Source organism: Corapipo altera, unplaced genomic scaffold (genome assembly GCF_003945725.1).
Source record: "Corapipo altera isolate COAL_440 unplaced genomic scaffold, ASM394572v1 301, whole genome shotgun sequence".
Classification (NCBI taxonomy): domain Eukaryota; kingdom Metazoa; phylum Chordata; class Aves; order Passeriformes; family Pipridae; genus Corapipo; species Corapipo altera.
Window position 1 is genome coordinate 3418281 of NW_020884926.1, and position 22248 is coordinate 3440528.

General features: G+C 43.0%; 1 protein-coding gene across 3 annotated transcripts in view; it reads left to right on the forward strand.

The window, feature by feature from the left end:
* The window catches only part of UBE4B (ubiquitination factor E4B), a 38734-nt gene that overhangs the window by 11050 nt on the left and 5436 nt on the right, over positions 1–22248 (forward strand). The window contains exons 5-24 of one of the 3 annotated variants that reach the window (XM_027658090.1): positions 1909–2053; positions 2647–2875; positions 3338–3748; positions 4612–4725; positions 7966–8107; positions 8565–8665; positions 9767–9881; positions 11383–11466; positions 13018–13074; positions 13406–13522; positions 13632–13730; positions 14206–14319; positions 15280–15478; positions 15708–15846; positions 17990–18089; positions 18806–18933; positions 19310–19408; positions 19800–20035; positions 20791–20917; positions 21211–21355. In XM_027658090.1, the coding sequence (XP_027513891.1) occupies positions 1909–2053; positions 2647–2875; positions 3338–3748; positions 4612–4725; positions 7966–8107; positions 8565–8665; positions 9767–9881; positions 11383–11466; positions 13018–13074; positions 13406–13522; positions 13632–13730; positions 14206–14319; positions 15280–15478; positions 15708–15846; positions 17990–18089; positions 18806–18933; positions 19310–19408; positions 19800–20035; positions 20791–20917; positions 21211–21355 (2901 nt within the window). The remainder of the gene's footprint in view (positions 1–1908; positions 2054–2646; positions 2876–3337; positions 3749–4611; positions 4726–7965; positions 8108–8564; positions 8666–9766; positions 9882–11382; positions 11467–13017; positions 13075–13405; positions 13523–13631; positions 13731–14205; positions 14320–15279; positions 15479–15707; positions 15847–17989; positions 18090–18805; positions 18934–19309; positions 19409–19799; positions 20036–20790; positions 20918–21210; positions 21356–22248) is intronic. The other 2 variants (XM_027658091.1, XM_027658092.1) reach the window with 2 other exon arrangements.

Genomic DNA, 22248 nt, shown 5'->3' on the forward strand with positions numbered 1-22248 from the left:
CAAAAGTCCCAATATCAGGCCAAAAGTCCCAATATCAGGCCAAAAGTCCCAATATCAGGCCAAAAGTCCCAATATCAGGCCAAAAGTCCCAATATCAGACCCGAAGTCCCAATATCAGGCCAAAAGTCCCAATATCAAAGCTGCATTTTGATGTCTTGGATTGATTTACAGATGATATTTGAAAACTCTAAAGAAAATGTTTTGTTCTATGTCTTACAACAAAGTGAGCTATTAGTCCCCAGATCTGTTTTTTTTAATACACAGTAGGTCTGAAGAACCATTTCTTAAGAGACTTCGAAGATTGTTGCATCTTATTTGTGTAGCACTTGGTGGTCTGCTCACAAAAGTACTGCTTCAAATGTTATGTGTGCTGGAGTAATGCTGTGTAATTACCTCAGATATTGTAAGAATAATTTCCTCAGATATTATAAGAAAATACATAAGAAGATTTAGGTTTAGAGAGCTGGTAGAACCCTTTAAAGTAGAAAAAGAAAGCAAGCAAAGCTCTGATCCACTCCTGGAATCGTCCTGTTTGTCATTTGATTTTAAGGCCTGTGTGAAACAAAGCCATAAAGAAATGGGACATCATTTTAGTGGAGAGAAGTTTCTCCAGCAATTCTTGCAGTGCTCATTAGATGCCTTTTGTTTATTCCTGCCCTGTCAGTAATAAGGTCTGTTGGTAAAAGCCTGGCCTAAAGCCACGGAGCAATAACCTGCCACAGGATCCTTCCCAGCCATCCCGAGCTGCAGGCCGGGCACTGGGACAGCTTCATTGTCTGCTGAGCAATAAATAGCCTGGAATCAAGGACAGCCTTCCAGTGGGGGGGTGGGGAGCCATCCTGAGGTCTCAAATTTAAAAGAAAAAAGGGAGATTTTTAGTGGTAACCTTGGTTTTCGCCAATCCGTCTTTTGTTCTTCCTCACTTACTTCTTTTTTCTAAAGGAAGAGAGTGTTGCTGTCTGAAGGAGTAAGATGCATAGCAGTGCAAGCTGCACTAATATTAGTCAAATATCAGAAGGTTTTTTTAGCTCTAGTAAATATGTACAACTCTCACAGGAGAAGTCTTGCAGGGAAAGAGCCTCAAAGCCCAACCTTTGAAATGCCAGGGAGCTGAATTTTCTACTTCGTGTATCGTGTTGCTTTTACAGTGTGGGGAGCAGAGAGGAGGGGAGGGCAGAGTGATGGGACTGGCTTGTCACGTGTGCTCTGGAAATGTTTAAAAGCCACCTCTCCTCACATCATGAGGGTAATCACTTCAGTGTTGTTCCTTTGTGTTCCATCATTTTCTCAGGTGCACACTCAGAGCTGCCTTAGGGTTGCAAGAGCCCTCCCCTGTAACCTTTGGTACCCTCTGTGTGGGACCATTCTCATTAAAGAAACTAGTTTTTCATTTTGAGCACAGTTTACATCACCTTTCTTTTTTGGAAGAGGCAAATTATTGAGTCTTTAGTCCTGTCCTGAGTTCATTCAAGCGAAAGATGTCTCTGTCTTGGGCAAGATTTGAAGTTGGGAAAGACTTGGGGGAAGTTTGCTTCTTCCTGTGCTTTCATTTTTACAAGGAACTCTTAAAATAGCTGTGGATAATGAAAATTTGAATTCCCAATTAATTCCTTAAGGCAGACATCATAGGTATCTAGGTTAAATTTCCCTTCTTAGTGTATAGTTTTCAAATGTGTTTTGGGAGTCCTGCTGGATTTGGGTATTTCTACTACATCTTTTCTGCATCCCTTGCATTTCTTCAGGTTGTTTTTTCCAAATTTTGTCAAATGCATCAATATTCCCTCATAAACATGCAAAATCTGCCATTGAGAGTTGGGCCGAAGCCATTTAAAGGAGATCTGTACCCGACTGTGACTTGACTGATACAGTGGCAAGCAAGGTGTTGATTCTTGGCTTGTTGCCCCCCAGGAGCCCCTGTCTGGGTCGGAGGTGTCTGAGGAACAAGCTTTGCAGCTGGTCTGTAAGATCTTCAGAGTGTCCTGGAAGGACCGAGACAGAGACGTGATCTTCCTGAACTCCCTCTCTGCCCAGTTCAAGCAGAACCCAAAGGAAGGTGGGCACCTGAGCAGGGCTTATTTCACTGGAGTGGCACATTCCCTTCTCTTTGTTTTCACCTTTTTCTCTCTTTGCTGCAATGAATTATCTTGCATCATAACAGACACCTGGCAGTTAATTTGATAAGCCAAGAAATCATGATTATTTTATATAACAAACTATGTTTTCTATGTTAGCTATAAGTATGACCCAATTAAAAATAGTTATTTTATGTGTGGGGTGTGTATGCATATTTTTATTTTTTTTTCCTTTATGACATAACTTGCCCAACTGAACAGCAGGGTGGGAAAATATGAGTGGAACACACAACACAACCTCAATAACCAACAATAGCAGCATGAGATCATCTTTGATCTTCAGTGTTTTCCATAAAAGCTATATTTTTGTGTAGCTGTAATTCCAGAACTTGGTTAATACAGACAGAGTGATAATTATAGATGTGTCAGTGTGTTGGTTTTGCCAAAAGCAGCACTTAATTCACAGAAATCTCTTTCTGTCCTTTTTCCTTGAATTCTGTGCTAATGTTTACGTCTCTGACTAATGCGTAGCTGAAGACAGAGATGAGGACACTGACTCTCTTCTTCTTAACAGTGTTTTCAGATTTTAAGGACTTGATTGGGCAGATTTTGATGGAAGTGCTGATGATGTCCACCCAGGCAAGGGATGAGAACCCCTTTGCCAGCCTGACAGCTACATCCCAGCCCATCGCTGCCGCCGCCCGCTCTCCCGACAGAAGCCTCATCCTAAACATGGGCTCCAACCCAGGAAGCAGCCCCATGTTCTGTAATGTGGGCTCCTTTGGTTCCAGTTCGTTATCCAGGTGACTTCTGATTATAACAGAATGCTGGTTTCACTTGAATATTGGTTGCTAGACTAGAAGAGAGACAGGGGCCTAGAAGTGTCCCAAGAACGATAAATAGAATCGATTTTTAAAGTTTTTCACTCTTTTTTTGTGTGAATGTCCCTCCATTGCACCGTTTTTGATTACACTGCCATGGCTAGAAGTGTATTTGATAGAGTCAAGCCATGTAACTGTTTCCTGCTGAGGAGTATCCCCACCTTGCATCATGAAGGCCGTGACTCTTAAAAGTGTATAGATTGTGATGTAGTTTTATTCAACAACAGTAGAAAGGAGTAATGTGTGTGAGCTGCAGAAATATTGCTGAAGAGTCATGAGAAGGGCAAGGACTTCTCTTGCTCATTTTATCTTTTTCACTCTTTTTCTGCATATCCTAAATTGTTGCTTTTTTTTTTTTTTCTTTTTCCCCTGTAACTGGTTTAGTCTCTATGGGACTAGTCCAGCTCCTCCTACCAATTTCACAAGCTATGTACCAATGACTGGTTCATCTCTTACCCCACCAGCCAGTTCAGTTGCCAGCACAGCTGTGCCTCCCATTCCTGTCAGCTTTCACCTCACAGCAACAAGCCCTTCCTGGACACAGCCGCCTTCTCCGAGGTACCGGCCATACACCGTGGCCCATCCTGGAGGCTTTTCCGCTTCTTCCACCCCACGTTCCTTGAGTATTTCCATCCCATCTAGTTCTCCAAGCCCTCCAGCCATGGCTGCTAGCCCTCCAGCCATGCCAGTCATCACCTCCAGGCAGAGGCCCACAGCCATGGGCCCACCTTTGTTTCCTGCTTCGCCCGGTGCCCTGCGCAGGCGTCCTTCCCTGCAGAGCAGGATCCCTCCTAGGTATTGCACAGAGCAGTGCTTGCTGTGTGCCGTGCAGGGTGTGGCATCATCGTGCAGTTTGGAAGAGCTGCTGTTTGTGCTGAGCTCACCCCACTCACCCCGAGCTGATTTCTGTGTTTGGTTTGCTCTAATCCCCTGACTCGCTAACCGGCTGTCTGTGCCAAAACGTGACACCTGCTTCTGCCAGCGTCTGAGGGGGGATGGAATGACTGCAAAAGGAGCAATATGGTTTTCATTTCCTCTTCTTTGTGCATCCATTCCAGTTAAACTATGAGCTTTCCTTTCAGTTGCTGCTGCTGGATAGTAAACCAGACAAACCTCCTGCTCTGAGGAGGTTTTCTCAGTAGGGCTTTAGTTAATTTGTTGAAAGCTGTTACTTGCTGGACTGGGTTAGATTTAATTCCCTGGTGCACAGATTTAAATTACAGATCAGCCTATTTCAGAGTGCCAGGCCAAGTACCACCGCATTTCCTCTGTTGGCTGCTCCTGGAATCCCTTGGCCCTGCAGGAGGGAGAAACAAGCACACAAGGTTTTGAGATCATTGCTTTAAAGTTCACTAGCTTAGAATTGTAATACTCGTTATTCAGTCATATCTAAACATTCCACTTCACCCTTAATTTTTATTGGGTCTGAAAAATTCTTTTTCAGTTTTTGGGTTGTAAATGTGTGGTGTTTTTGATACCTGAATAACTCGTGGCAGCGTAACAGAGCATGTTAGTATGGTCTTGGTTTTACTAACGTGGAGTTATCCATTGCCTGCATGTTTACAGAAGATGATTTTTGACAGACTTAAAAGCTACCATTTACTTTTCCTTCTGGCTTAAGAAGAATCTGATGGCCTTTTCCATTTTTGTTGTGGTAGTTTGTACGACAACCCTTTCTCCCTCCTCCTCCTTGCCGTTTCTGATGTGTCTGAGGACAGTAGTGATGAAGACAATGAAGATGATGATTTTTCTTGTGTCCAGTTTGGGTCCAGGTACCTGAGAAAGAGAATGTAACCTGCATGTTTGGTTGTTTAGGAACTAACAGCCTGTGTGGTGTCAAGTGATCCTCAAAGTAACGTGGGGAACTAAAGCAGGGACGTGACTTGGCTGCCTGGTTAGGGTGGTGTATAAACAAGTGTAATGAGTGCAGTTAGTCAGCTCTTTTTGAAGAGGTGACCAAGGTAAATGTTCATCCTACTGTCTTCTAGGCTTAATGAGCATGGTTTCTGCAATGCTGCTGGAGTGCAGCTCCTCACAGGCTCTGTGAGTAGAAGGAATTGTATTCACCCATGGCTGTAATTTTCAGTGGCTGGTACATGGTGTGTGTGTTTTCCCATGAAAACCTGGAAAATGAGGACAGAGGTTAACACATGGGAAAAGATACAGTGACAAATAAGCAGCTGATGCAGACAGTGTGACTTTGAAGATTCATTGCTGCTTGACAGCTGAGGATCACCCCCTTAGCCTGTGACAAAATACACCTGAAAGCTTCAACTGGTCCTTTGGCAAGGTTGTAGCAGAGACTGGTGGAGCTGGGACAGCCAAGAAAGGAGGGGGAAGAATTGACTATTTTACTGTAAACCAGACATTTGTGAATTGTGTAGCAAAACCCTTTCATTTGTGTGACATCAAGATATGTGAAAACCAGATGAGAGTTGGTACTGGTGGGATCTGGTTTGGATCTGGGCAGGTACTGTGCAAAAACCTGCAGAACACTGGGTATGTCAAGGGGGAAAAGCTTTAGAAAATATAAGTGCAGGGTCAGATCTTCTCTAGTTCTACATTCCATTGCAGAGTAATCCTTCAGTGTCTTGGCTGATACAGAAATATTTTCTCAAAGAAATGCCCCATTCTCTTGGATCAGCCCAAACTGGAGAAAGGAACAAATGTTTTATATAAACGCTGTGTATTTCAGAAAGATTTTTCTGAAAAATGATGCATCTGTAGTCTTGGTAGTGTTGAACATTTTCTGTGAGCATTCAGACCCCAGGTCATGCCTGAGGGTGATTCTGAGGGGTCTGTGCCTGGCCTCAAGCCCGGGGGGGGGCCAGTTACCACTTCCAGATGAGAAAGGGAAGCAAGGTGGGAGTTTTACAGACCACACACACGTGGAACAACTGGGAGGAAAGGGTTCCTCCAAGGCCCCCAGGCCCCTGCAAGGATTTTAGTTACAGCAAAACTCAGGGGAATTCTCATTGCTTGAGCCTTCTAAAACAAAACCAACAAGACTTTAGGAACTACCTTTGGGTGTCAAGGAATTCCCAAAAACACTTGGTGTGAAGTATCTCCCCCTGCACTGGTTTCTCTGCCTGATTGTTGCTGTGGTGTGTTGGGACCTGGAACACCTTCCAAGTAGCATCTCTTTTTTTCCATCCCAGTCTGATTTCAGGAGAGTGAACCTGGTAACGTGGGTGTAAGGATTTGTTGTATGTGGAATTTAGGATTATTTTTCCCCACTGTTTTGTTTAATATTTATTCTGTTGGCGATTGAATCCAAACGTTGGACTGAGCTGCCAAGCTTTGGAGAGGGTTTCTGTTGTGCTTCTGGGGTTTTCATTTGTTTATTCTGTCCTGGCATTTTGCAGGCAGCAGTAAGTTGTTAGTTAAATTATAAACACAGTGGCTGTACAATTATGCAACAACTTGCATTTTGGACACACCAGGGCACTCAATATTTGTGTGAAGGATATGTGAGCTTTGTGTTGGAATAATTTGAGTTGCTGCTGCAGTGAAATCATTAACAGAATTACTAACTGTAGAACTAGCAGGTTTTCATATAAATTTAGTTTCTTAAAAGAGTCTTTTTTAAGCTGAATGTGAGAAGTCAAGAGGTTTAAAAGAGAGACTGTAGAAAAAACGGCATAATTTTGTGATTACTGAGCACTATTTCAATAGAGCAATGTTTGACATGGGTAAGTTTTAATTGAATAACTGAAAACATCTCTCTGCAAACAGAGATTGCTGCTATTAGAATGTTGTGTTTCTTAACATGCTGAGCTCCCAGATGCTGAGCAGTAATAACCTTTCCCTGATTTATTGGTTGGACTGTGGAGTTTGCACAACAGATTTGTACAGCTTGATGATAAAAATGTAAATTATTTTACAGTTTAAAGGAGATTCCAGTGTTGAGAGTTTGTAGGTTTAAACATGATTTTTAGAAAGCTGCATTTACAGAAACAAATACTCATGTTTTCCAGTTTAAGATCTTGGGCTTATAAACTGGTTTTCACTTAAATCCACCCCGACTGTGCACAGGCTTTTCTTGGAGAACTGCAGCAGCCCATCCATGTAATTGCTATTTTTAAAATTTCATTTACATAAAGTGACTACATCATGTCTTAATTCTCTTCTGCAAAATGAGGGTTTTGCTTTTAATTAGCTTTGCCAAGCTGTTGTGTAGAGAAGAATTCTGTAGAGATAACAAGTCTGAGATTGAGAGTCGTGGGGCTGTTCTCACTTGTGTTCCGTTTCTCTCTGCTCTCAAGGATGGTGTTGGTTTTGTGGGTTTAGTTTTTGTATTTACAATATCAGTGGGTTTTTTTCCCCCCCCTCAGTGCTGTATTACTTAATGAAATGGTGTATTTTACTGTGAGGGAACTGAAATGATCTGAGTTGAAATGATCTCGAATGTGGGAGTGTTAAAAGGAGCAGTGGGTTGGCTGTGTTGCCTCCTGGTTTGTTTATTCTCCTTCCTTAGAGCACATCAAGTGTCTGTGGCCCTGTCTGTCAGCCCAGGTCTGTCCTTGGCAGTGGGAGGCTCCTGCCTTCCCTTTTGGACATTGCTGCCATTTTTAGTGCTGGCTGTGGACCCTGTGCAGAGGCTGCACCACGGCACGGAAGCGTTGGGGTGTCCTGAGTGTGCCAACAGTTCAGGTACAACTCAAAGCCCGTCCTTTTGTGGTGTTGCCAGGTGAGAATTCACTGATTCAGAGAATTCAGAGATTCACTGGTTCCCATTAAAGTCATGCACCTTGCTGCTGTCCCTCAGCTCCTTGGTTAATGAGGTGATTGATTCCTCAGTCGTGGTACAGCTCTGAACCTCCAGGGTTGGACTGGCTGGTGCTTGGAGAGCCCTTCACAGCTCACAGGAGCTCCCTGAACTGCTGGGCCCTGTGTGTGATGGGATGGAGTGTTCAGAGCACTGGCAGAGGAAGAGCTGGTGAATTGTTTGATTGTGCACAAGTGAAGAACTGTCCCTAATGCCTCGTTTCTGGTTTTTGTGTGTTTTAAAGTATGGGAGGCTCTGGCAGCTCAAGTGTTTCCGATTCCTGCAGTGACCACTTCACCATTGAAAACTGTAAGGAGACAGAGATGCTGAACTACCTCATTGAGTGTTTTGACAGAGTTGGAATAGAGGAGAGAAAAGCACCAAAGGTACGTTTCAGATGAGTAAGGTTGTATCAGTGCTGTCCCAGACACTCCTCTTACTCACTGGTGGGAGAGTTCCTTCCCTGATGGCTTTGTAGAAACAGATCTATAGAATTTATTAGGTACCTTTGACTCTTGTTAATTCATCATATTTGAATCAGTAAGTAAGCCCTGTGTTAGAAATTATCCTTCCCTTCTTGATCTACTGCATTTTATCCAACTTTATGCCATGTAAAACATATTTTTGAGAGACCAGTTCCCTGTCAGTGGTCTGTATTCTGCTCTAATCTTTTACTTCTGGGGGAAAAAACAGTCAACCAACACTACTTATAAATAACCTGGCAGGTTTTTAGCTGGAGTAGTGCTAAACTTAGTTTGCACATTAGTTTTACTGCACAAATAAAGAAATGTCTGTTCTGTATCCAAATTCTGGTTTGTATTAAGACCAAGTTGTTTTTATCAGATGTGTAGCCAGCCAACAGTCAGCCAGTTACTGAGCAACATCCGATCCCAGTGCATTTCTCACGCTGCTTTGGTGCTCCAGGGATCCTTAACACAACCAAGGTAAATAAAGCTGGGGTTAATCATGGAGGTTGGGCTGTTCCAGGATCCTTTCTTTCTTCTGAGGACTAGATAAGAACACTTAAGTCAGTTTTTAGATCAGGATATTTACGTGCCAGAGGAATCCTTTGTTGCTTCACTGATGGTGGAAAGGAGAATATTTCCTGTTTGTGTTTGGGTAAAATCCTCCAGGTTGATGAGAACAGTTTAAAGGGGTTTAAACCAGTTACCTGAGCTGGTTTTTGCCTTGCCTTATGCTTAAACTGTTTTGCTGACAGATTACTGGGGCACTCCTCCTGTGGAAGGCAGTACCCAGTAGAGCTGCACCTGACCAACAATCTTAAAATGTGTAGGAAAACCTGCTGAAGGGACACAGCACTTGTTTGCTTCAGAGTTACCACAGCAGGTTTGGGAATATCAGGCTGTCTGTGGGCTTTCTACACTAAATCTCCACTCTGAGATTCCAAGTGCAGTTGTTTAACCAGCAGCTGGGCTGCTTGGAACAGTAAAAAGATTTTTAGAATATATGACTTGTACTAAAATCTGCATGATTTTATATTTGTGTCCCCAGAGAACACTTCTGTAATCTTCAAAGGAGCACCAGTTATTCCCTGTGCTTGGAGATTAGTTTTGTCTTCACATGAACCAGTGCTGGCATTAGGATAATTTTTATATATGTAATAAGGGGAAAAAAGATACTTTTAAAAAATCCTAGGGAGCAGTTAAAAGTAATGACTGCATTAATTCAGGAAAGACTAATTTTTTTCTTTAATCTGGAAAAACACCTGCAAAAAATGTTGTTCCTTCACTATTTGAGCCTAATAAAGGTTTTTTTTCATCAGAGAGGGGTAGAAGGGGCAACCAGTTAGTCCACAGAAGCTGCTGTTTCCTTCCAGCCTCATTAACTGCAGTGTGGGGTTGGCAGCAGCACCTGGTTTAGAGGAACCTTTCCCAGGCAGACAAGATCAGGAAGGAATAGGTGTATCTACACATTGATAATGTGCTCTCAGACACATCCTTACATGTGATTGCTCTGATATTTTTGCAAATACTACTGCAAGTAATCAGTGGTTTTGGATATTTTTTTTTTTAATGCAAATAAAGGTCATTGCAGCAGCAGTCTTTGCTGGTACCATATATGCTGTGTAGGAATCTCCCATTTGGCTTCATCCAAGAATTGGTGAGGACAACTTATCAGGATGAAGAAGTGTTCAAACAGGTAAGGCACAGGTCAAAAATAAATAGCTATAGCATGTGATTCTATTAGTTGCAGTATCCAAGATTTCCAGAGGTTTATCCTGCAGCTCAGGGGCTGTCAGCCTCCCAAACCACTGGAATCTGGTTTTGTTCCTTTTGTGAAAAAGGCTGACTTCCATTATTTGCTGGTTCTAATTATGAAAAGTGCATTTGTTAATAAGCAGCACACACTGATGCTGAAGTGGAATATGCAGGTAAATATTGCAAGATTGATCCTGTGTTTCATCCTTTAGTACAAAATCCCTAAAAAATGTACATGTAAGCAATCTGCTGGAGTCCTGCTCAGGAAGGTTTATTGTGTTTTCCATTTTGCAATCTTTAGCCCTCTCTTTGCATCTTTAATATTTTGCATCTAAGGTGTTAACAGCACTTTACAAGTCCCAGTCCAGTAATTCATGTTTTACAGAGGAAATGACTGAAAATGGTTTATTTGGTGTGTCAGAGCAGTTCACTGAGATGATGAAGACACAAAACTATCAAACCTCTAGCCCATGTACTGTAGAGCAGATCAGTGAGGTTGTCATTGTCTCTAATTAGCACTGTAATATTGTGGGACTTGGCTGTAAAGGAGCCTTTGGAATGGCATTTGATCCTTCCAGTTTTGAAAAGAATGACATGAGATAACTTTTATATGTAGTGCAAGTACCTGTTAATAATTTATATTTGTCTGAACTCCTTTTAGTAGACCTTCATACAGTTGCAAGTACGTTTAAGACTGTCAAAAAGTGATTATAAAAGTGTTAAAGGTCACCTGCCCTGGAGAGGAGAACCCTCCCTCTGGCTGAAGCACATGGACACCTCTATAGTCCTTTTCCCTAATATGATTTAATATTTTCTTTGTCTCTTCATAGAAGCAACACAATATATTTTAAATTCAGAATTCAGTGGGATCTCTTGTTACTGTTGGAGAATTCCTGTTGGTTTATGTTGTGAGGGTGAAGTTGTCAGAGCTGTGTGATTGGGACTCACTAAATGGATATAATTACTTCTGATTAATAAGTTCCTGTCAAGTCACTTCCTCTTTCCTAACAACCCTTGACTGCTGCTTATTATCCTTCCCAACTTACACATCCTGCAAAATTAGAGCTGTGTTATTACCCCAAGTGTGCAGGCAGGGCAGTGATTACCCATTTGGGCAGTCAGGGTGTTGGGCACCTGGGCAGAACTCGGGCTCTGCTTCGTGTCTCTAACACAGGTGCCTGCAGAGAACTTGAGGGCACAACACCTGAGCACATCCACTACAGCAAACAAGTTGCTTTTTAGCTTTGAATAATCTCTTAAGCCTTCAGGCTTCACTGATTATTTAAAGGTTTAAAGAAATTTAAAGAAGATATCTTAGTTTTGCTTTTGTGTAACTTGTGGTGTTTGAAGAATGAACAGACACTTCATGCTGTGTTCAGCAATAGAGTCATTTGATTGTTTCCTGTATCTTGAATAAAGTGAATCTACTTGTGTTTTTACAGATCTTTATTCCCATCTTACAAGGCCTGGCTGTAGCTTCCAAAGAGTGCTCCCTTGATAGTGACAATTTTAAATATCCCCTTATGGTAAGGACTGTCCATTGCTAGAAGCACTTTCTTTATGATCACTGATAACATGCAGATTCTATACAAGATAATGGACTTCAACATTTTGGGGGCTTTTTTTTGTTGGTGGATTGCTGTTAAACTCTGTAGGAAGCTTAATGTAGTATGAGATGTGTAAAAGAACATTAAAAATCTAGTAGAGTGTGAGGCCAATAATGGCTTAAGCTTAATGAACACTTTGTATGGGGGTCTACTCAAATGTTTGTGTATATTGCTTGATATAAGATTAATCAAATATATGAATTTCATCATGCATGACTATAATACTGTGGATGGTTATAAAATCCTGCTAAGCTCCTCTCAATTTAGGTCTGGGGAATAACAGCCACTGTCCATACCAATGTATGTTGGACTCACTTTTGTCTGTGAGAAACTCAGATCTGTTCCATGAAACCCAAAATATTTGAACTGGGGACTATTTACTGAGGAAAACATCATAGTATTCCCTGACTGAAAAGCTGAGGGGGTTATTTTTAGTTTTTTTAAAGTACATTCTCAGTCCTAGATTTGCTCCCCTCCTGCTGCTTTTATTGACAAACCAAACCACTCTTTGCAAAGTGTGTTTGGCCACCACGGAGCAGTCTGGATTCCTGGGAAATTGAGCATTGTCAATTAACACCTCCACATTTTAGGATCTTCTGTGTGTGTGGTGCTAAAAAAGGCTGTTACACCTCAGCTTTAACTTGCCCTTCAGCAAATCAGCTGGACTGGGGGGCTGCAAATCAAAATTGATTAAGTAACTCTGGTACTTTTGCAAAAAACCAATATTTTTTTTGTGGCTCTGTGTTTTCCTGCTCTGCTGTTATTCCCCCAATTTAAAATGTGAACTGCTGCAAGCTTGGCTGTTGGCTACAAGGAAGGGCTACTCAAAAATGAGTCTGTGTTTTCATTATCTCTGGCTGGCACAGTGTGCAACAGGAGGATGGAATAGCAGTTGGTAGCTGTGGTATAATTGAAGAATGAGAACACATAATACAGGAGAAGTGGGAAGGCCAACAGCATTTTTGTGTTTCCAGAATTCTCTGTTACAACTGCTTTCTTCTTTCTGTGCTGCAGTTGAAAGTGAGTTAGAGATCTTGGATAGGGTTCTTTGTTCTTGGGTTCTGTGTTCATTTGACAGTTTTCCACTCTGATTCAGAAGACAAAGGCCTTGGTGTATGGAGAGAACAATTGCTCTATTTATTATTGTTGCTGGGTTTAATGTGGTGGCTCAGGAGTCCAGCACAGGCATTGTCATGTTCTGAGCAAACAACAATTTGCACAGCTAATTTTTGAAATAAGCGCAGTAATTTGTTATTCTGGGAGACACGTTGGCCTTTTTGAGACAGCTTGGAGCAGATGTAAAAGCTAAAATGGGAGCAGGGTGTGCTCTCCCTCCCTTCACCACGAGAGTGAGGTTTTCCCAAGAAAGGCTGGGCTCTTGCAGCAGTTTGCCACGTTAAGCTTGTTTTTTGCAGACAGGTTGCTTAGGAATTACTCACAAAAGTGATTTTTACTGGGATTTCTTTGTAGGCACTATGTGAACTTTGTGAAATCAAGTTTGGGAAAACACACCCTATGTGCAGTTTGGTAAGTGGATCCAGTTAAAAGAACCACTGAGTGTGGTACAATCCACACTGATAACGTTCTCCAGAACTCCAAACAAGGGCTACTGGAGCATCTCATGCGAAACAATGGTTTAAATTAAGCTGGTAAAGGGAATCCTTTCCCCTGAGACTTCAGGAAAACTGGGACAAACAGGAGTTGCTGGGTAGCTGGAAGGCTGAGGAGATGTTTCCATGTAGCCCTCAGCGTGACTGAGCGGGGAAGGGCCGGGGGCGTGTGGCAGACACGGGAAGGTGACGGAGCGGGAGGGCTGACACGGCAGCGTTGAAGAACTTGCTGTTTCTCCTATTTTTAGGTTGTCTCTTTGCCCTTGTGGTTGCCTAAATCTTTAAGCACAGGTGCAGGAAGAGAACTGCAAAGACTTTCCTACCTTGGAGCCTTCTTCAGTCTCTCTGTCTTTGCTGAAGATGATGTAAGTGTCACAGGAGGATGTTTGTAGTAGCATGGTGGGGTTTTTTTGTTGTTAAGGGTTTTTTTACTCCCCCAATACATTTGATACATTTGCCAATATTTCCTTTCAGAACAAAGTAGTTGAAAAGTACTTCTCAGGGCCTGCCATTACTCTTGAAAACACCCGGGTTGTCAGCCAGTCTTTGCAACATTACCTGGAATTAGCAAGGGTAAGTGTGCTCATCTCTTTAAAAAAATGTATAATATGTGGGGGTTTTGGTCTTGGCATAGATGAGGAATATAATCTAAAAAAATGAGCTGCTGTGTTAAACCACAAATGTTTTGGGATGTGGCTGAAAGGAATTGGGGAAAAAAATACAGTGCTACAAATATTTCTCTAAGGCTGTAAGCCAATTCAGAAAATATCAGATCAGTTAGTCATGGGCTACAGTTCATGTGAAAGGATGAGTAAATAAACACTGTGTTAGTTTTGTGTCACTACACTAATCCTGTATTTGCATCTTTTGTGTAACTAATGTCAGAACTAACACATGCACAGAAAGTTGACAGTAACAGCGCCCATAACAGAAGTTTTAGTGAGTTCTGTGGAATTTGAAGAACACAAAAATAGAGGCAAACAGAAGGCAGGACTGTGATGTTGGGAAGTGTGTGCAACCTGACAAGGATGTTTGTCTGAAATTCCAGCAAGAGCTGTTCAAGATCCTGCACAGTATCCTACTGAACGGGGAGACCCGGGAGGCAGCTCTGAGTTACATGGCAGCTGTTGTCAATGCCAACATGAAAAAGGCCCAAATGCAGGTAAATAAAAGGAAATGCTCTTCCTGTGATTCATGGGCCTCATCCATCCACAAATAGCTCTGGATGGCTCATGCCTTGGTGGTCTAGAATGGAGGACAAAAGAATTTGAGTGCCTGCTACCACAGGCAAGAAGCCCTGTCCTCAGTCTTTGTCCCTTGCAATACATCTTTCATTTCTTAAATCAATCTGTTTTATCAGTTTATCTCCTCTCTTAGGGCTGAGATGTCACTTCATCAGCAGAGGTTCTATATTAGGTGTTCAAGGCTTTGTACTCCCCCTACCTCATCTCTGAGGGCTTCATCCAAATAGACTGTGTTTGACAAGCAGCTTTCCCAGCTGGGGAGGTGCTGGGCTTGGAATGGGGTGTCTGCAGAAGGAGCAGGGCAGGTCTGAACTGGCCTGGCTCCAGTGAAACACCAGGGATGGGATTTTGCCATTATTTAATTAATGCATTGCACTCGTTTCCTGTGATAAAATCTGCGTGTGAGTCTTGAACAGCTGAAGCTGTTCATTGTTGTCTTCATGTCACCTTTTCAAAAGTGGACATTTGGAACCATTACTAGAAGTATTTCTGTGAAATTCCAGTGAAGGAGTAACAGAAACTACACTTAAGATAAAATTAATGAACTGATGCTCAGCAACTATTTGAAGCTCTTCTGTTGCTCTCTGTACCTGTGGGCCAACCATTCTCCAAGGAGGATCTTTTAATTTCTTAGATCATTTTCTGCTTCTTTTTATACGTTTGTTTGATGTTCTGGAGGGTGATTATTGAACCATAGAGAAGGAAGATCTGTAAGTCAGTAACTGATTGCCCATTGCCACAGAAGTCTCCTGGCAGAGCCACGTTCTTCATTCCTCCCTTCTCTTGAACTGGCACAGCTCAGTGATGTTGGGGACTGTTGGAACTGAACCCTTGTGCTTCTGAGCTTGTCCTCAGCCCTTTGCTTTCTCACCCCACAGACAGACGATCGTTTGGTGTCCACAGATGGCTTCATGCTCAACTTCCTCTGGGTACTGCAGCAACTGAGCACGAAGATAAAGCTGGAAACGGTTGATCCCATGTACATATTCCACCCCAGGTGTCGGATCGAGCTCCCCACGGATGAGACCAGAGTGAAAGCAACAATGGAGGATGTTGCAGCCTGGCTTGCTGAACTTTGTTAGTACTCTTATTAAGCATTTACTGTGCCTTCTGGTTCTGCCATGGAGGTACATGGAAGTATTTGATCCCAGCAAATAATTCCCCTATTCCTAAAGCCCTTTGCTTGGTGCTGTCTGATCTCCCTGGTTCTGAAGAAAGCCGAATTCAAGGTCTCACCCCTAGACAAGGCAGTTCATTTTTTTAATTTATTCACCTCTGCTGCTTTTTTGTGTGTTTGTTTTTCCAGACAGGGATCCATCTCCATTTTCTGAGCCGAAATTCCCGACGGAATGTTTCTTCCTCACCCTGCACGCCCACCACCTGTCCATCCTGCCCAGCTGCCGGCGGTACATCCGGAGGCTGCGAGCCATCAGGGAGCTCAACAGGTTGGGTGTTTGATTTTCTGCTGCCTCAGAGGGTCCTGGCAGCCCCCAATGTCCTCTTCCCACCAAGTCCAGTAAACTAAATGGATTTAGAAGGACAGTTGGGGTGAAACTGTTGCTGAGTACATATCACCTCAGTATCTATAACGCTGCTGCTTTTGGTCCTTGGGGATTTTTGGGTGTGCTGAGGGACTGTGGCTTGAATCAGGAATTCAGATAATAGTGAGGTGGAGGCTGTTGGTTACACCAGGCAGCTCAGGTTGGTGAGAGGACCATTCTGTTTAAAAGATAATTCTCATCAGATCATTTTGATACTTAACACTGTTTATTACAAGTAATCTGTGGTGTAGCTGGCAGGTCATCAGTGCCTCAGGCTCTCTGACAGCTGGAGCAGTGCATGTAAAGTTCCATGTGTGATGTGATTTCAGAAACAAGACTTTGTTAGTCGTGCCTGAGCTGTTTTGAATGTCCCAGACATTATTTACCTTTTTCCTCTCCTGAGGTGAGAGAACTCATCATACTTTAGGGGAGAGAAGCCTTCAGCAGTAACCTCTTACTATTGTTGGTGCACATGTAATTCAGCACAGGGTTTACTGTTTTAAAAGTCATAACTCACATATACGTGGGGATTTCTCTTGACATCCATTCAAATAGGTTTTTGTAGTTGCTGAACGTCGAAGAATCCTCTGTTAAAATTAGAACAGATTTTTGTATCATCAGTATTTTCCATTGTTTAGAATTGCACTCATTGCATTTTGGTAAATGTTCCTTGGCAGTCATGCCATGAGTTCATTACTGGATTTTTGGACTGCATTTGAAGTGATTTCATTTTTAAGGCACATGCAGGCCAAGAACCTGGGAAGCTGCAGAGAGAGCAGAGCGGGAAGAGTCAGCTTATCTTAAAGGAAAGAGTATTTTCCTATAAACAGCCTGTGGATTACTTGTAAAAAAGCCATATGTTGGCTTGAAAAAGGAATTGCTGCTTTCTCCTTATTTAGAATTGCTGCCCAGGAGTTGCTGATGCAGCACTCCCTGTCCAAGGGTGCAGAGTGAGGAGCTCTTGGCTCTCCTGGCAGCAGCAGGAGCTCAGGGGTCAGTGTTTTCCATCGACTGCTCGGTTGCAACACTGGGCAGTGTCTTTATGTGTTGTTAATAAAGAAATTACACTGGATATTGGTCTGCTTCAGCCAGAGATTGGAGAGGAAGAGGATTTGTGTTTAGAGAAGGAATGGAAAGGGGCTGTATTCATGCAGCTCAGTGTATGAGCTTTTTTCTGATCAGCTGCCCCTCCTAAAGAAGACTCAGATACAGGCCTGTGGAGGATTTTTTTAGTGTAAGTGATGTGTGTAATGTACATTTAAGTTCTCTCTTCTGTTGGGCAGAGTGAGATGATGGGTAAGAAAAGGGAGGAATGCCATCCCCTTGATTTCCTGGTCCTTACACTGCCAGGGAGACTGTAGGTTGTTCACATACTGTGCTCCTCTGCAAGCCTGAGTTTTCTGGGGAGTGGAGCATGAGAAGGGTAGAACAGAACTCCAGAAAGTCATTTGCAACACCAGAAAGTGGGAAGTTACACAGGATGCAGATTTTTACCTTTCTCATTTCTAACAAGACCTGCTGTTGGCCACCTTTTCCTTCCTTAGCTGATTTTGTTTTCCATTTTTCCTTTCTGATACCAGAAGATGAATGAAATCTCCAAATATCTCATTATTAGCTGGACCAATCTTTCCTTGTGGTGGGGCAAATTTTAGGTTTAATTTTCATGGCACCATTTTAACCTTCCTTTAGCATGACCACAGACTTCAGCGGGAGGGGAAAAAAGCAAAACCAAACCAAAAAAAGGCAATTTTTTCTCTTTTTTTTCATAGTAAAATTAGTCTGTGAGGCAGGATAGAACCCTTGTGTGTTCCATCCCTTTGGTGTCCCTGACAGGCGTGGATGTTGGAGCTTGTGTGTGTGGTGAGTGCAGGCTGTGCAGATGTTTAATCTGCATTTACAAAAGCAGTTTCTTTTCCTTGTCATGCTGATGGATAACTTCTATGGAAATGATCGGCTCTTTTAAATACAGATAGGAAGGTTAAATGCCTGGTAATGGCAGCACATTTCCCCTCTGTCATGATAATGAGCTGCTGCCTCTGCCTTTCAGGACTGTGGAAGATTTGAAAAACAACGAAAGTCAGTGGAAGGATTCCCCTCTGGCCACCAGGCATCGAGAGATGCTGAAACGGTGCAAGACACAGCTCAAGGTCTGTAAGTGATTCTGTTCCTGGCTAAATGCCTTTGTAGCCTGTCAGTTTGTTGACTTTAATGTTTAAATGCAACTCCTTGCTGATGAGGCTTGACAGTGGTTGGGTTTGAACCCATGACCCACCTGAGAGCTGCAGGAGGTGACACAATATAACATCAGTGGTGACTTTAAGGTTCAAAGTAACACCAAGATTCACTTAGTGTTCTTCAGAAAGAAGCAAATTGGATGTTTTTTACTGGAGAGAGAGCAAAGGGACTGTGCTTTGTTCAGAGGCAGCTGTGTGTGCACAGTCCATGCCCAAGCAGGAACTCTCGAGTCCCCACTCTCACTCAGGGTTCCTGCACAGATGAGTAAGCTGGGGTGCCCTTTTCTGGAGGTTTGTATTGCTCAGGTCTTCCCAGCACAAATTGGCACAAATTTCCTGAGCTGTAGCACCGAAATTACTTTAATTGCACATTTTCCCGCTTTGATACCTTTGTTACCTCTTTCATTGTTCCCATCAAGCTTGGAAAAGGCACCTCTGCCCCTGCAGCTCTGAGTCACCTGTGTTTGACTCGCTGTGCTGGGGCCTGTGTCCCCTGCTCTGAGTGTGCTGAGAGAACAAAACCCCTGGGTAATTGTCGTGATTCACACATTTATTGATTAGCTGGGAGAGGTTTGACCTTCCTTGATGTTGTCTTGCCCTGGATTAGTTTTTGTGTGCCTGTTCTGCAGAAACTGGTGAGGTGCAAGGCCTGTGCAGACGCCGGTTTGCTGGATGAAAACTTTCTCAGGAGATGCCTGAATTTCTATGGCATGGTGATCCAGCTGATGCTTCGCATTCTAGACCCTGCCTACCCCAAGTGAGTGTCGAGATTACCTGTGGGATTTGATTGTATCAAAGATATTCCAGCCCATGTTTGACTGCTCACTGAATTTAGCAGTTGTAGAAGGCTTTTTATTTACAGTGTCTCCACTGTTATTTGGTTGTTACTTTATGTCAGTGACATACATTCTTGCATGGAATCAGTATGTTATTAGAGTTTAAGCTCAGTTGGGTTTGGGGGAGCACCCTCAGGTATTTTGGGACCCTTGAAGCACTGACATGGAATTTTAAGAAGTCAGTTTTGGAACTATTATAAAGTGTTCCCATAGGATAATTCCATAGGACATCACAGGGCACTTTCTGCTTAACCTTGCTGATTTTCTGTCCTGTTTGTTGTCTCTTTTATTCTACAGCATAAAATTGCCTTTAACTCCTGAGGTTCCCAAGGTATTTGCAGCGTTACCAGAGTTTTACGTGGAAGATGTCGCCGAATTTTTATTTTTTATTGTACAGTAAGTAAAGTTATATCTGAAGGAAACTTGTCCTGTCACTTGCCCCTGTAGCAGGTGGCACATGCATAAATTCAGGGTGCAGAAGTAGTTTTATAGCTATTCTGTAGTTAATGTTCTGGTTTTGAACAGAAGCCATAAGAGTATGGAATGGCAGTGTTGCTGCAGCTCTAATGCCTAGATGAGCTCCAGAGTCCCTTCTAACCTAAATTTTTTAAGGAAGACAGTTGGGTTCCCTCCCCAGGAATTTTCTTTATGGTTTGCAGTGAGACCTTTTGATCTTGTGATATGTTAAATCATCACTAGAATAGTATTTTTAAAAAGCCAGAGCTTAAGGAGTAGAACATGAGTGTTGGGGTTTTGCATTTAGTTTTCCCTCTCTCCCTGTTCCCAGATATGCTCCTCAGGTGCTGTATGAGCCCTGTACTCAGGACATAGTGATGTTCCTTGTTGTGATGCTGTGCAACCAGAACTACATCCGAAATCCTTATTTAGTGGCCAAGCTGGTGGAGGTGATGTTCATGACAAATCCAGCTGTGCAGCCCCGGACACAGAAGTTCTTTGAGATGATTGAGAATCACCCTCTCTCCACCAAATTGTTGGTCCCCTCCTTGATGAAGTTTTACACAGGTAAGTGCTTTGTCTGTAGCTCACTGAGTGCACTGTGGTGAGTACTTGAAGGCCAAAGGTTGTGTTTGATGTGGTAACCATTAGAAAAAAACAGCACAAAAACCCCCAACAAAACCAAAAATTGGTAGATCTTGGGTCTTGCGAAGACGAGGCTTTATTGCTCAGGAGTTGGGGGCAACAGCATTAGATGGGACCTTGAGAATTCCAGTCCTTCCACAAGCTACTGTGCACTGGCAGCTGCAGCACTGTAGATCAATGTGACAATTGGTTTTGTGGTGTTTGGATTCCAAAATTAAAGCTTTTGGTTTGCTTTGCCTGTAAGGCAGCACTGGGATTGTAGAACTCCCCGTTGTAGTTTTGCTGGTCCTGTAGGTTCAGATCCTTCAAAAGAGTTGTTGCACCAGTAAAAACAACTATTTTTGTTGGTCTGTTCCAAGGCCTGTTGTTTGTTCCCAGAATTTTCTTAGTGAAATTTTAGACTGTGGGATGTAGAGCAGACTTGAATAGAGCAGAAAGTTTTGGGTTCTGAGGGTTTTTCTTCAGAAAAGAGGTTGGGTCTGGGCTAGAAAATGTACAGTGCTGCTTCTTTTAATGGGGATTACGATGAAGACTTCTGAATGGGAATTGAACTCCATCTCTTAAAGCTTGGTGCTTGCAGCTCATCCCACTGGAGGCAGTGGGGAGAGATGTGTGCTGCAGGGGAATCCTGCTGGGAAAATTGGGATTTCAGTCCTGGGATCTGTGCTCTTTTCCAGATGTGGAACACACCGGAGCCACGAGCGAGTTCTATGACAAGTTCACGATCCGCTACCACATCAGCACCATCTTCAAAAGCCTCTGGCAAAACATTGCTCACCATGGTACCTTTATGGAGGAGTTCAAGTGAGTAAGAGGTTGTGTCTAGCACTGCTCCCTGCCACCAGGCTGCTCGGGCAGGGACCTGAGGAGTCCCTGCCTTTGGGAATGGGTGATGCTGCTTTCCATTGTCCTGTACATGGCAACCCCTCCCAGTAGAACTGGAGTGTTTCTAAGCTGAGCTCTGGACACCACAATCACCTTGGCTTGGGGAATGGGAGCGTTGTTGGAAATATTCAGTGCAGGAGTGTTGCTGGGGTTGCAGTCTGCTCTGCAGGCCCACCTGCTCTGCCGTGATACCTGTGTTTCGATGTTTTCAGCTCTGGGAAGCAGTTTGTTCGCTACATCAACATGCTGATAAATGACACAACTTTCTTGCTGGATGAGAGTCTGGAGTCCCTAAAACGTATCCATGAAGTGCAAGAGGAGATGAAGAATAAAGAGCAATGGGACCTGCTGCCCAGGGTGAACAGAGCTGTTTTTCAAAGTGCCCTTTACTTATTTTTAATTTTTTTAATACAAGACCATTAAAACCCACTTTTTAATAAGGGGCAGCACCAAAGAGCTGCTCGTGAGAAGCGGTTCTCGATGCTTTTTCTTGCTGCCAGTATGGCCTTGGTCACTCTGGATGACATTCTGCAGAAAACCATCATTCTGCCTGGTTATGTTGTGCCTGGCAAAGAGAGTGGTGTGAAGTGGAAATAGTGTAACGTTTCAAATTACTGTGCACTTAATTCTAAGTGGAGAAACCGAGACTTTAACCTTCCTGAAGGAGGTTTGGGAAGATGCTCGCCAGTTGAATTGACTTCAAGGAGTAGAAGCTTTTATTTTGTTAATGCATTGATCCTTGGTAGATTCGATGCAGACAATTATAGTCCTGTACCTCAGAGCTCGGCCTGATTAAACAATAATTGTGTGTGTTGACCCACCAATGTCGGGTATTTCTATTTTAAGGTTATTGATTTAAAAAAAACCCAACAAACAAAAAGTTCAAAAAGAAAAGCTATAAAATCCTGTTTGTTAAACATATTCTGGTTTGCTCTTCTGAAGCCTTTCTTCCTGCCTGTGCCTACCAGCAAGGTAAAGCCATTACTGTAGTTACAAAATGAGCTGGTACATCATCTACAGATTGTTCCACTGGGGAGTGTTTATTATTTATGGTGGTGCATAAATTAGAGAGAACCTCATTTGACTCTCAGATCCCAAGCTGGTTTTGAAGTTATTGGCATTTGGATGGAAAGGAAGCATAACCCAGTTCTGCAGCTGTGAGGAGCAGTTAGAGAATGTAAACAGACTCAATAACCGTGGGGGCCTGTGATGCCGTTTGCTTTCATCCTCTAGAGCTGCAGAATTCAGGA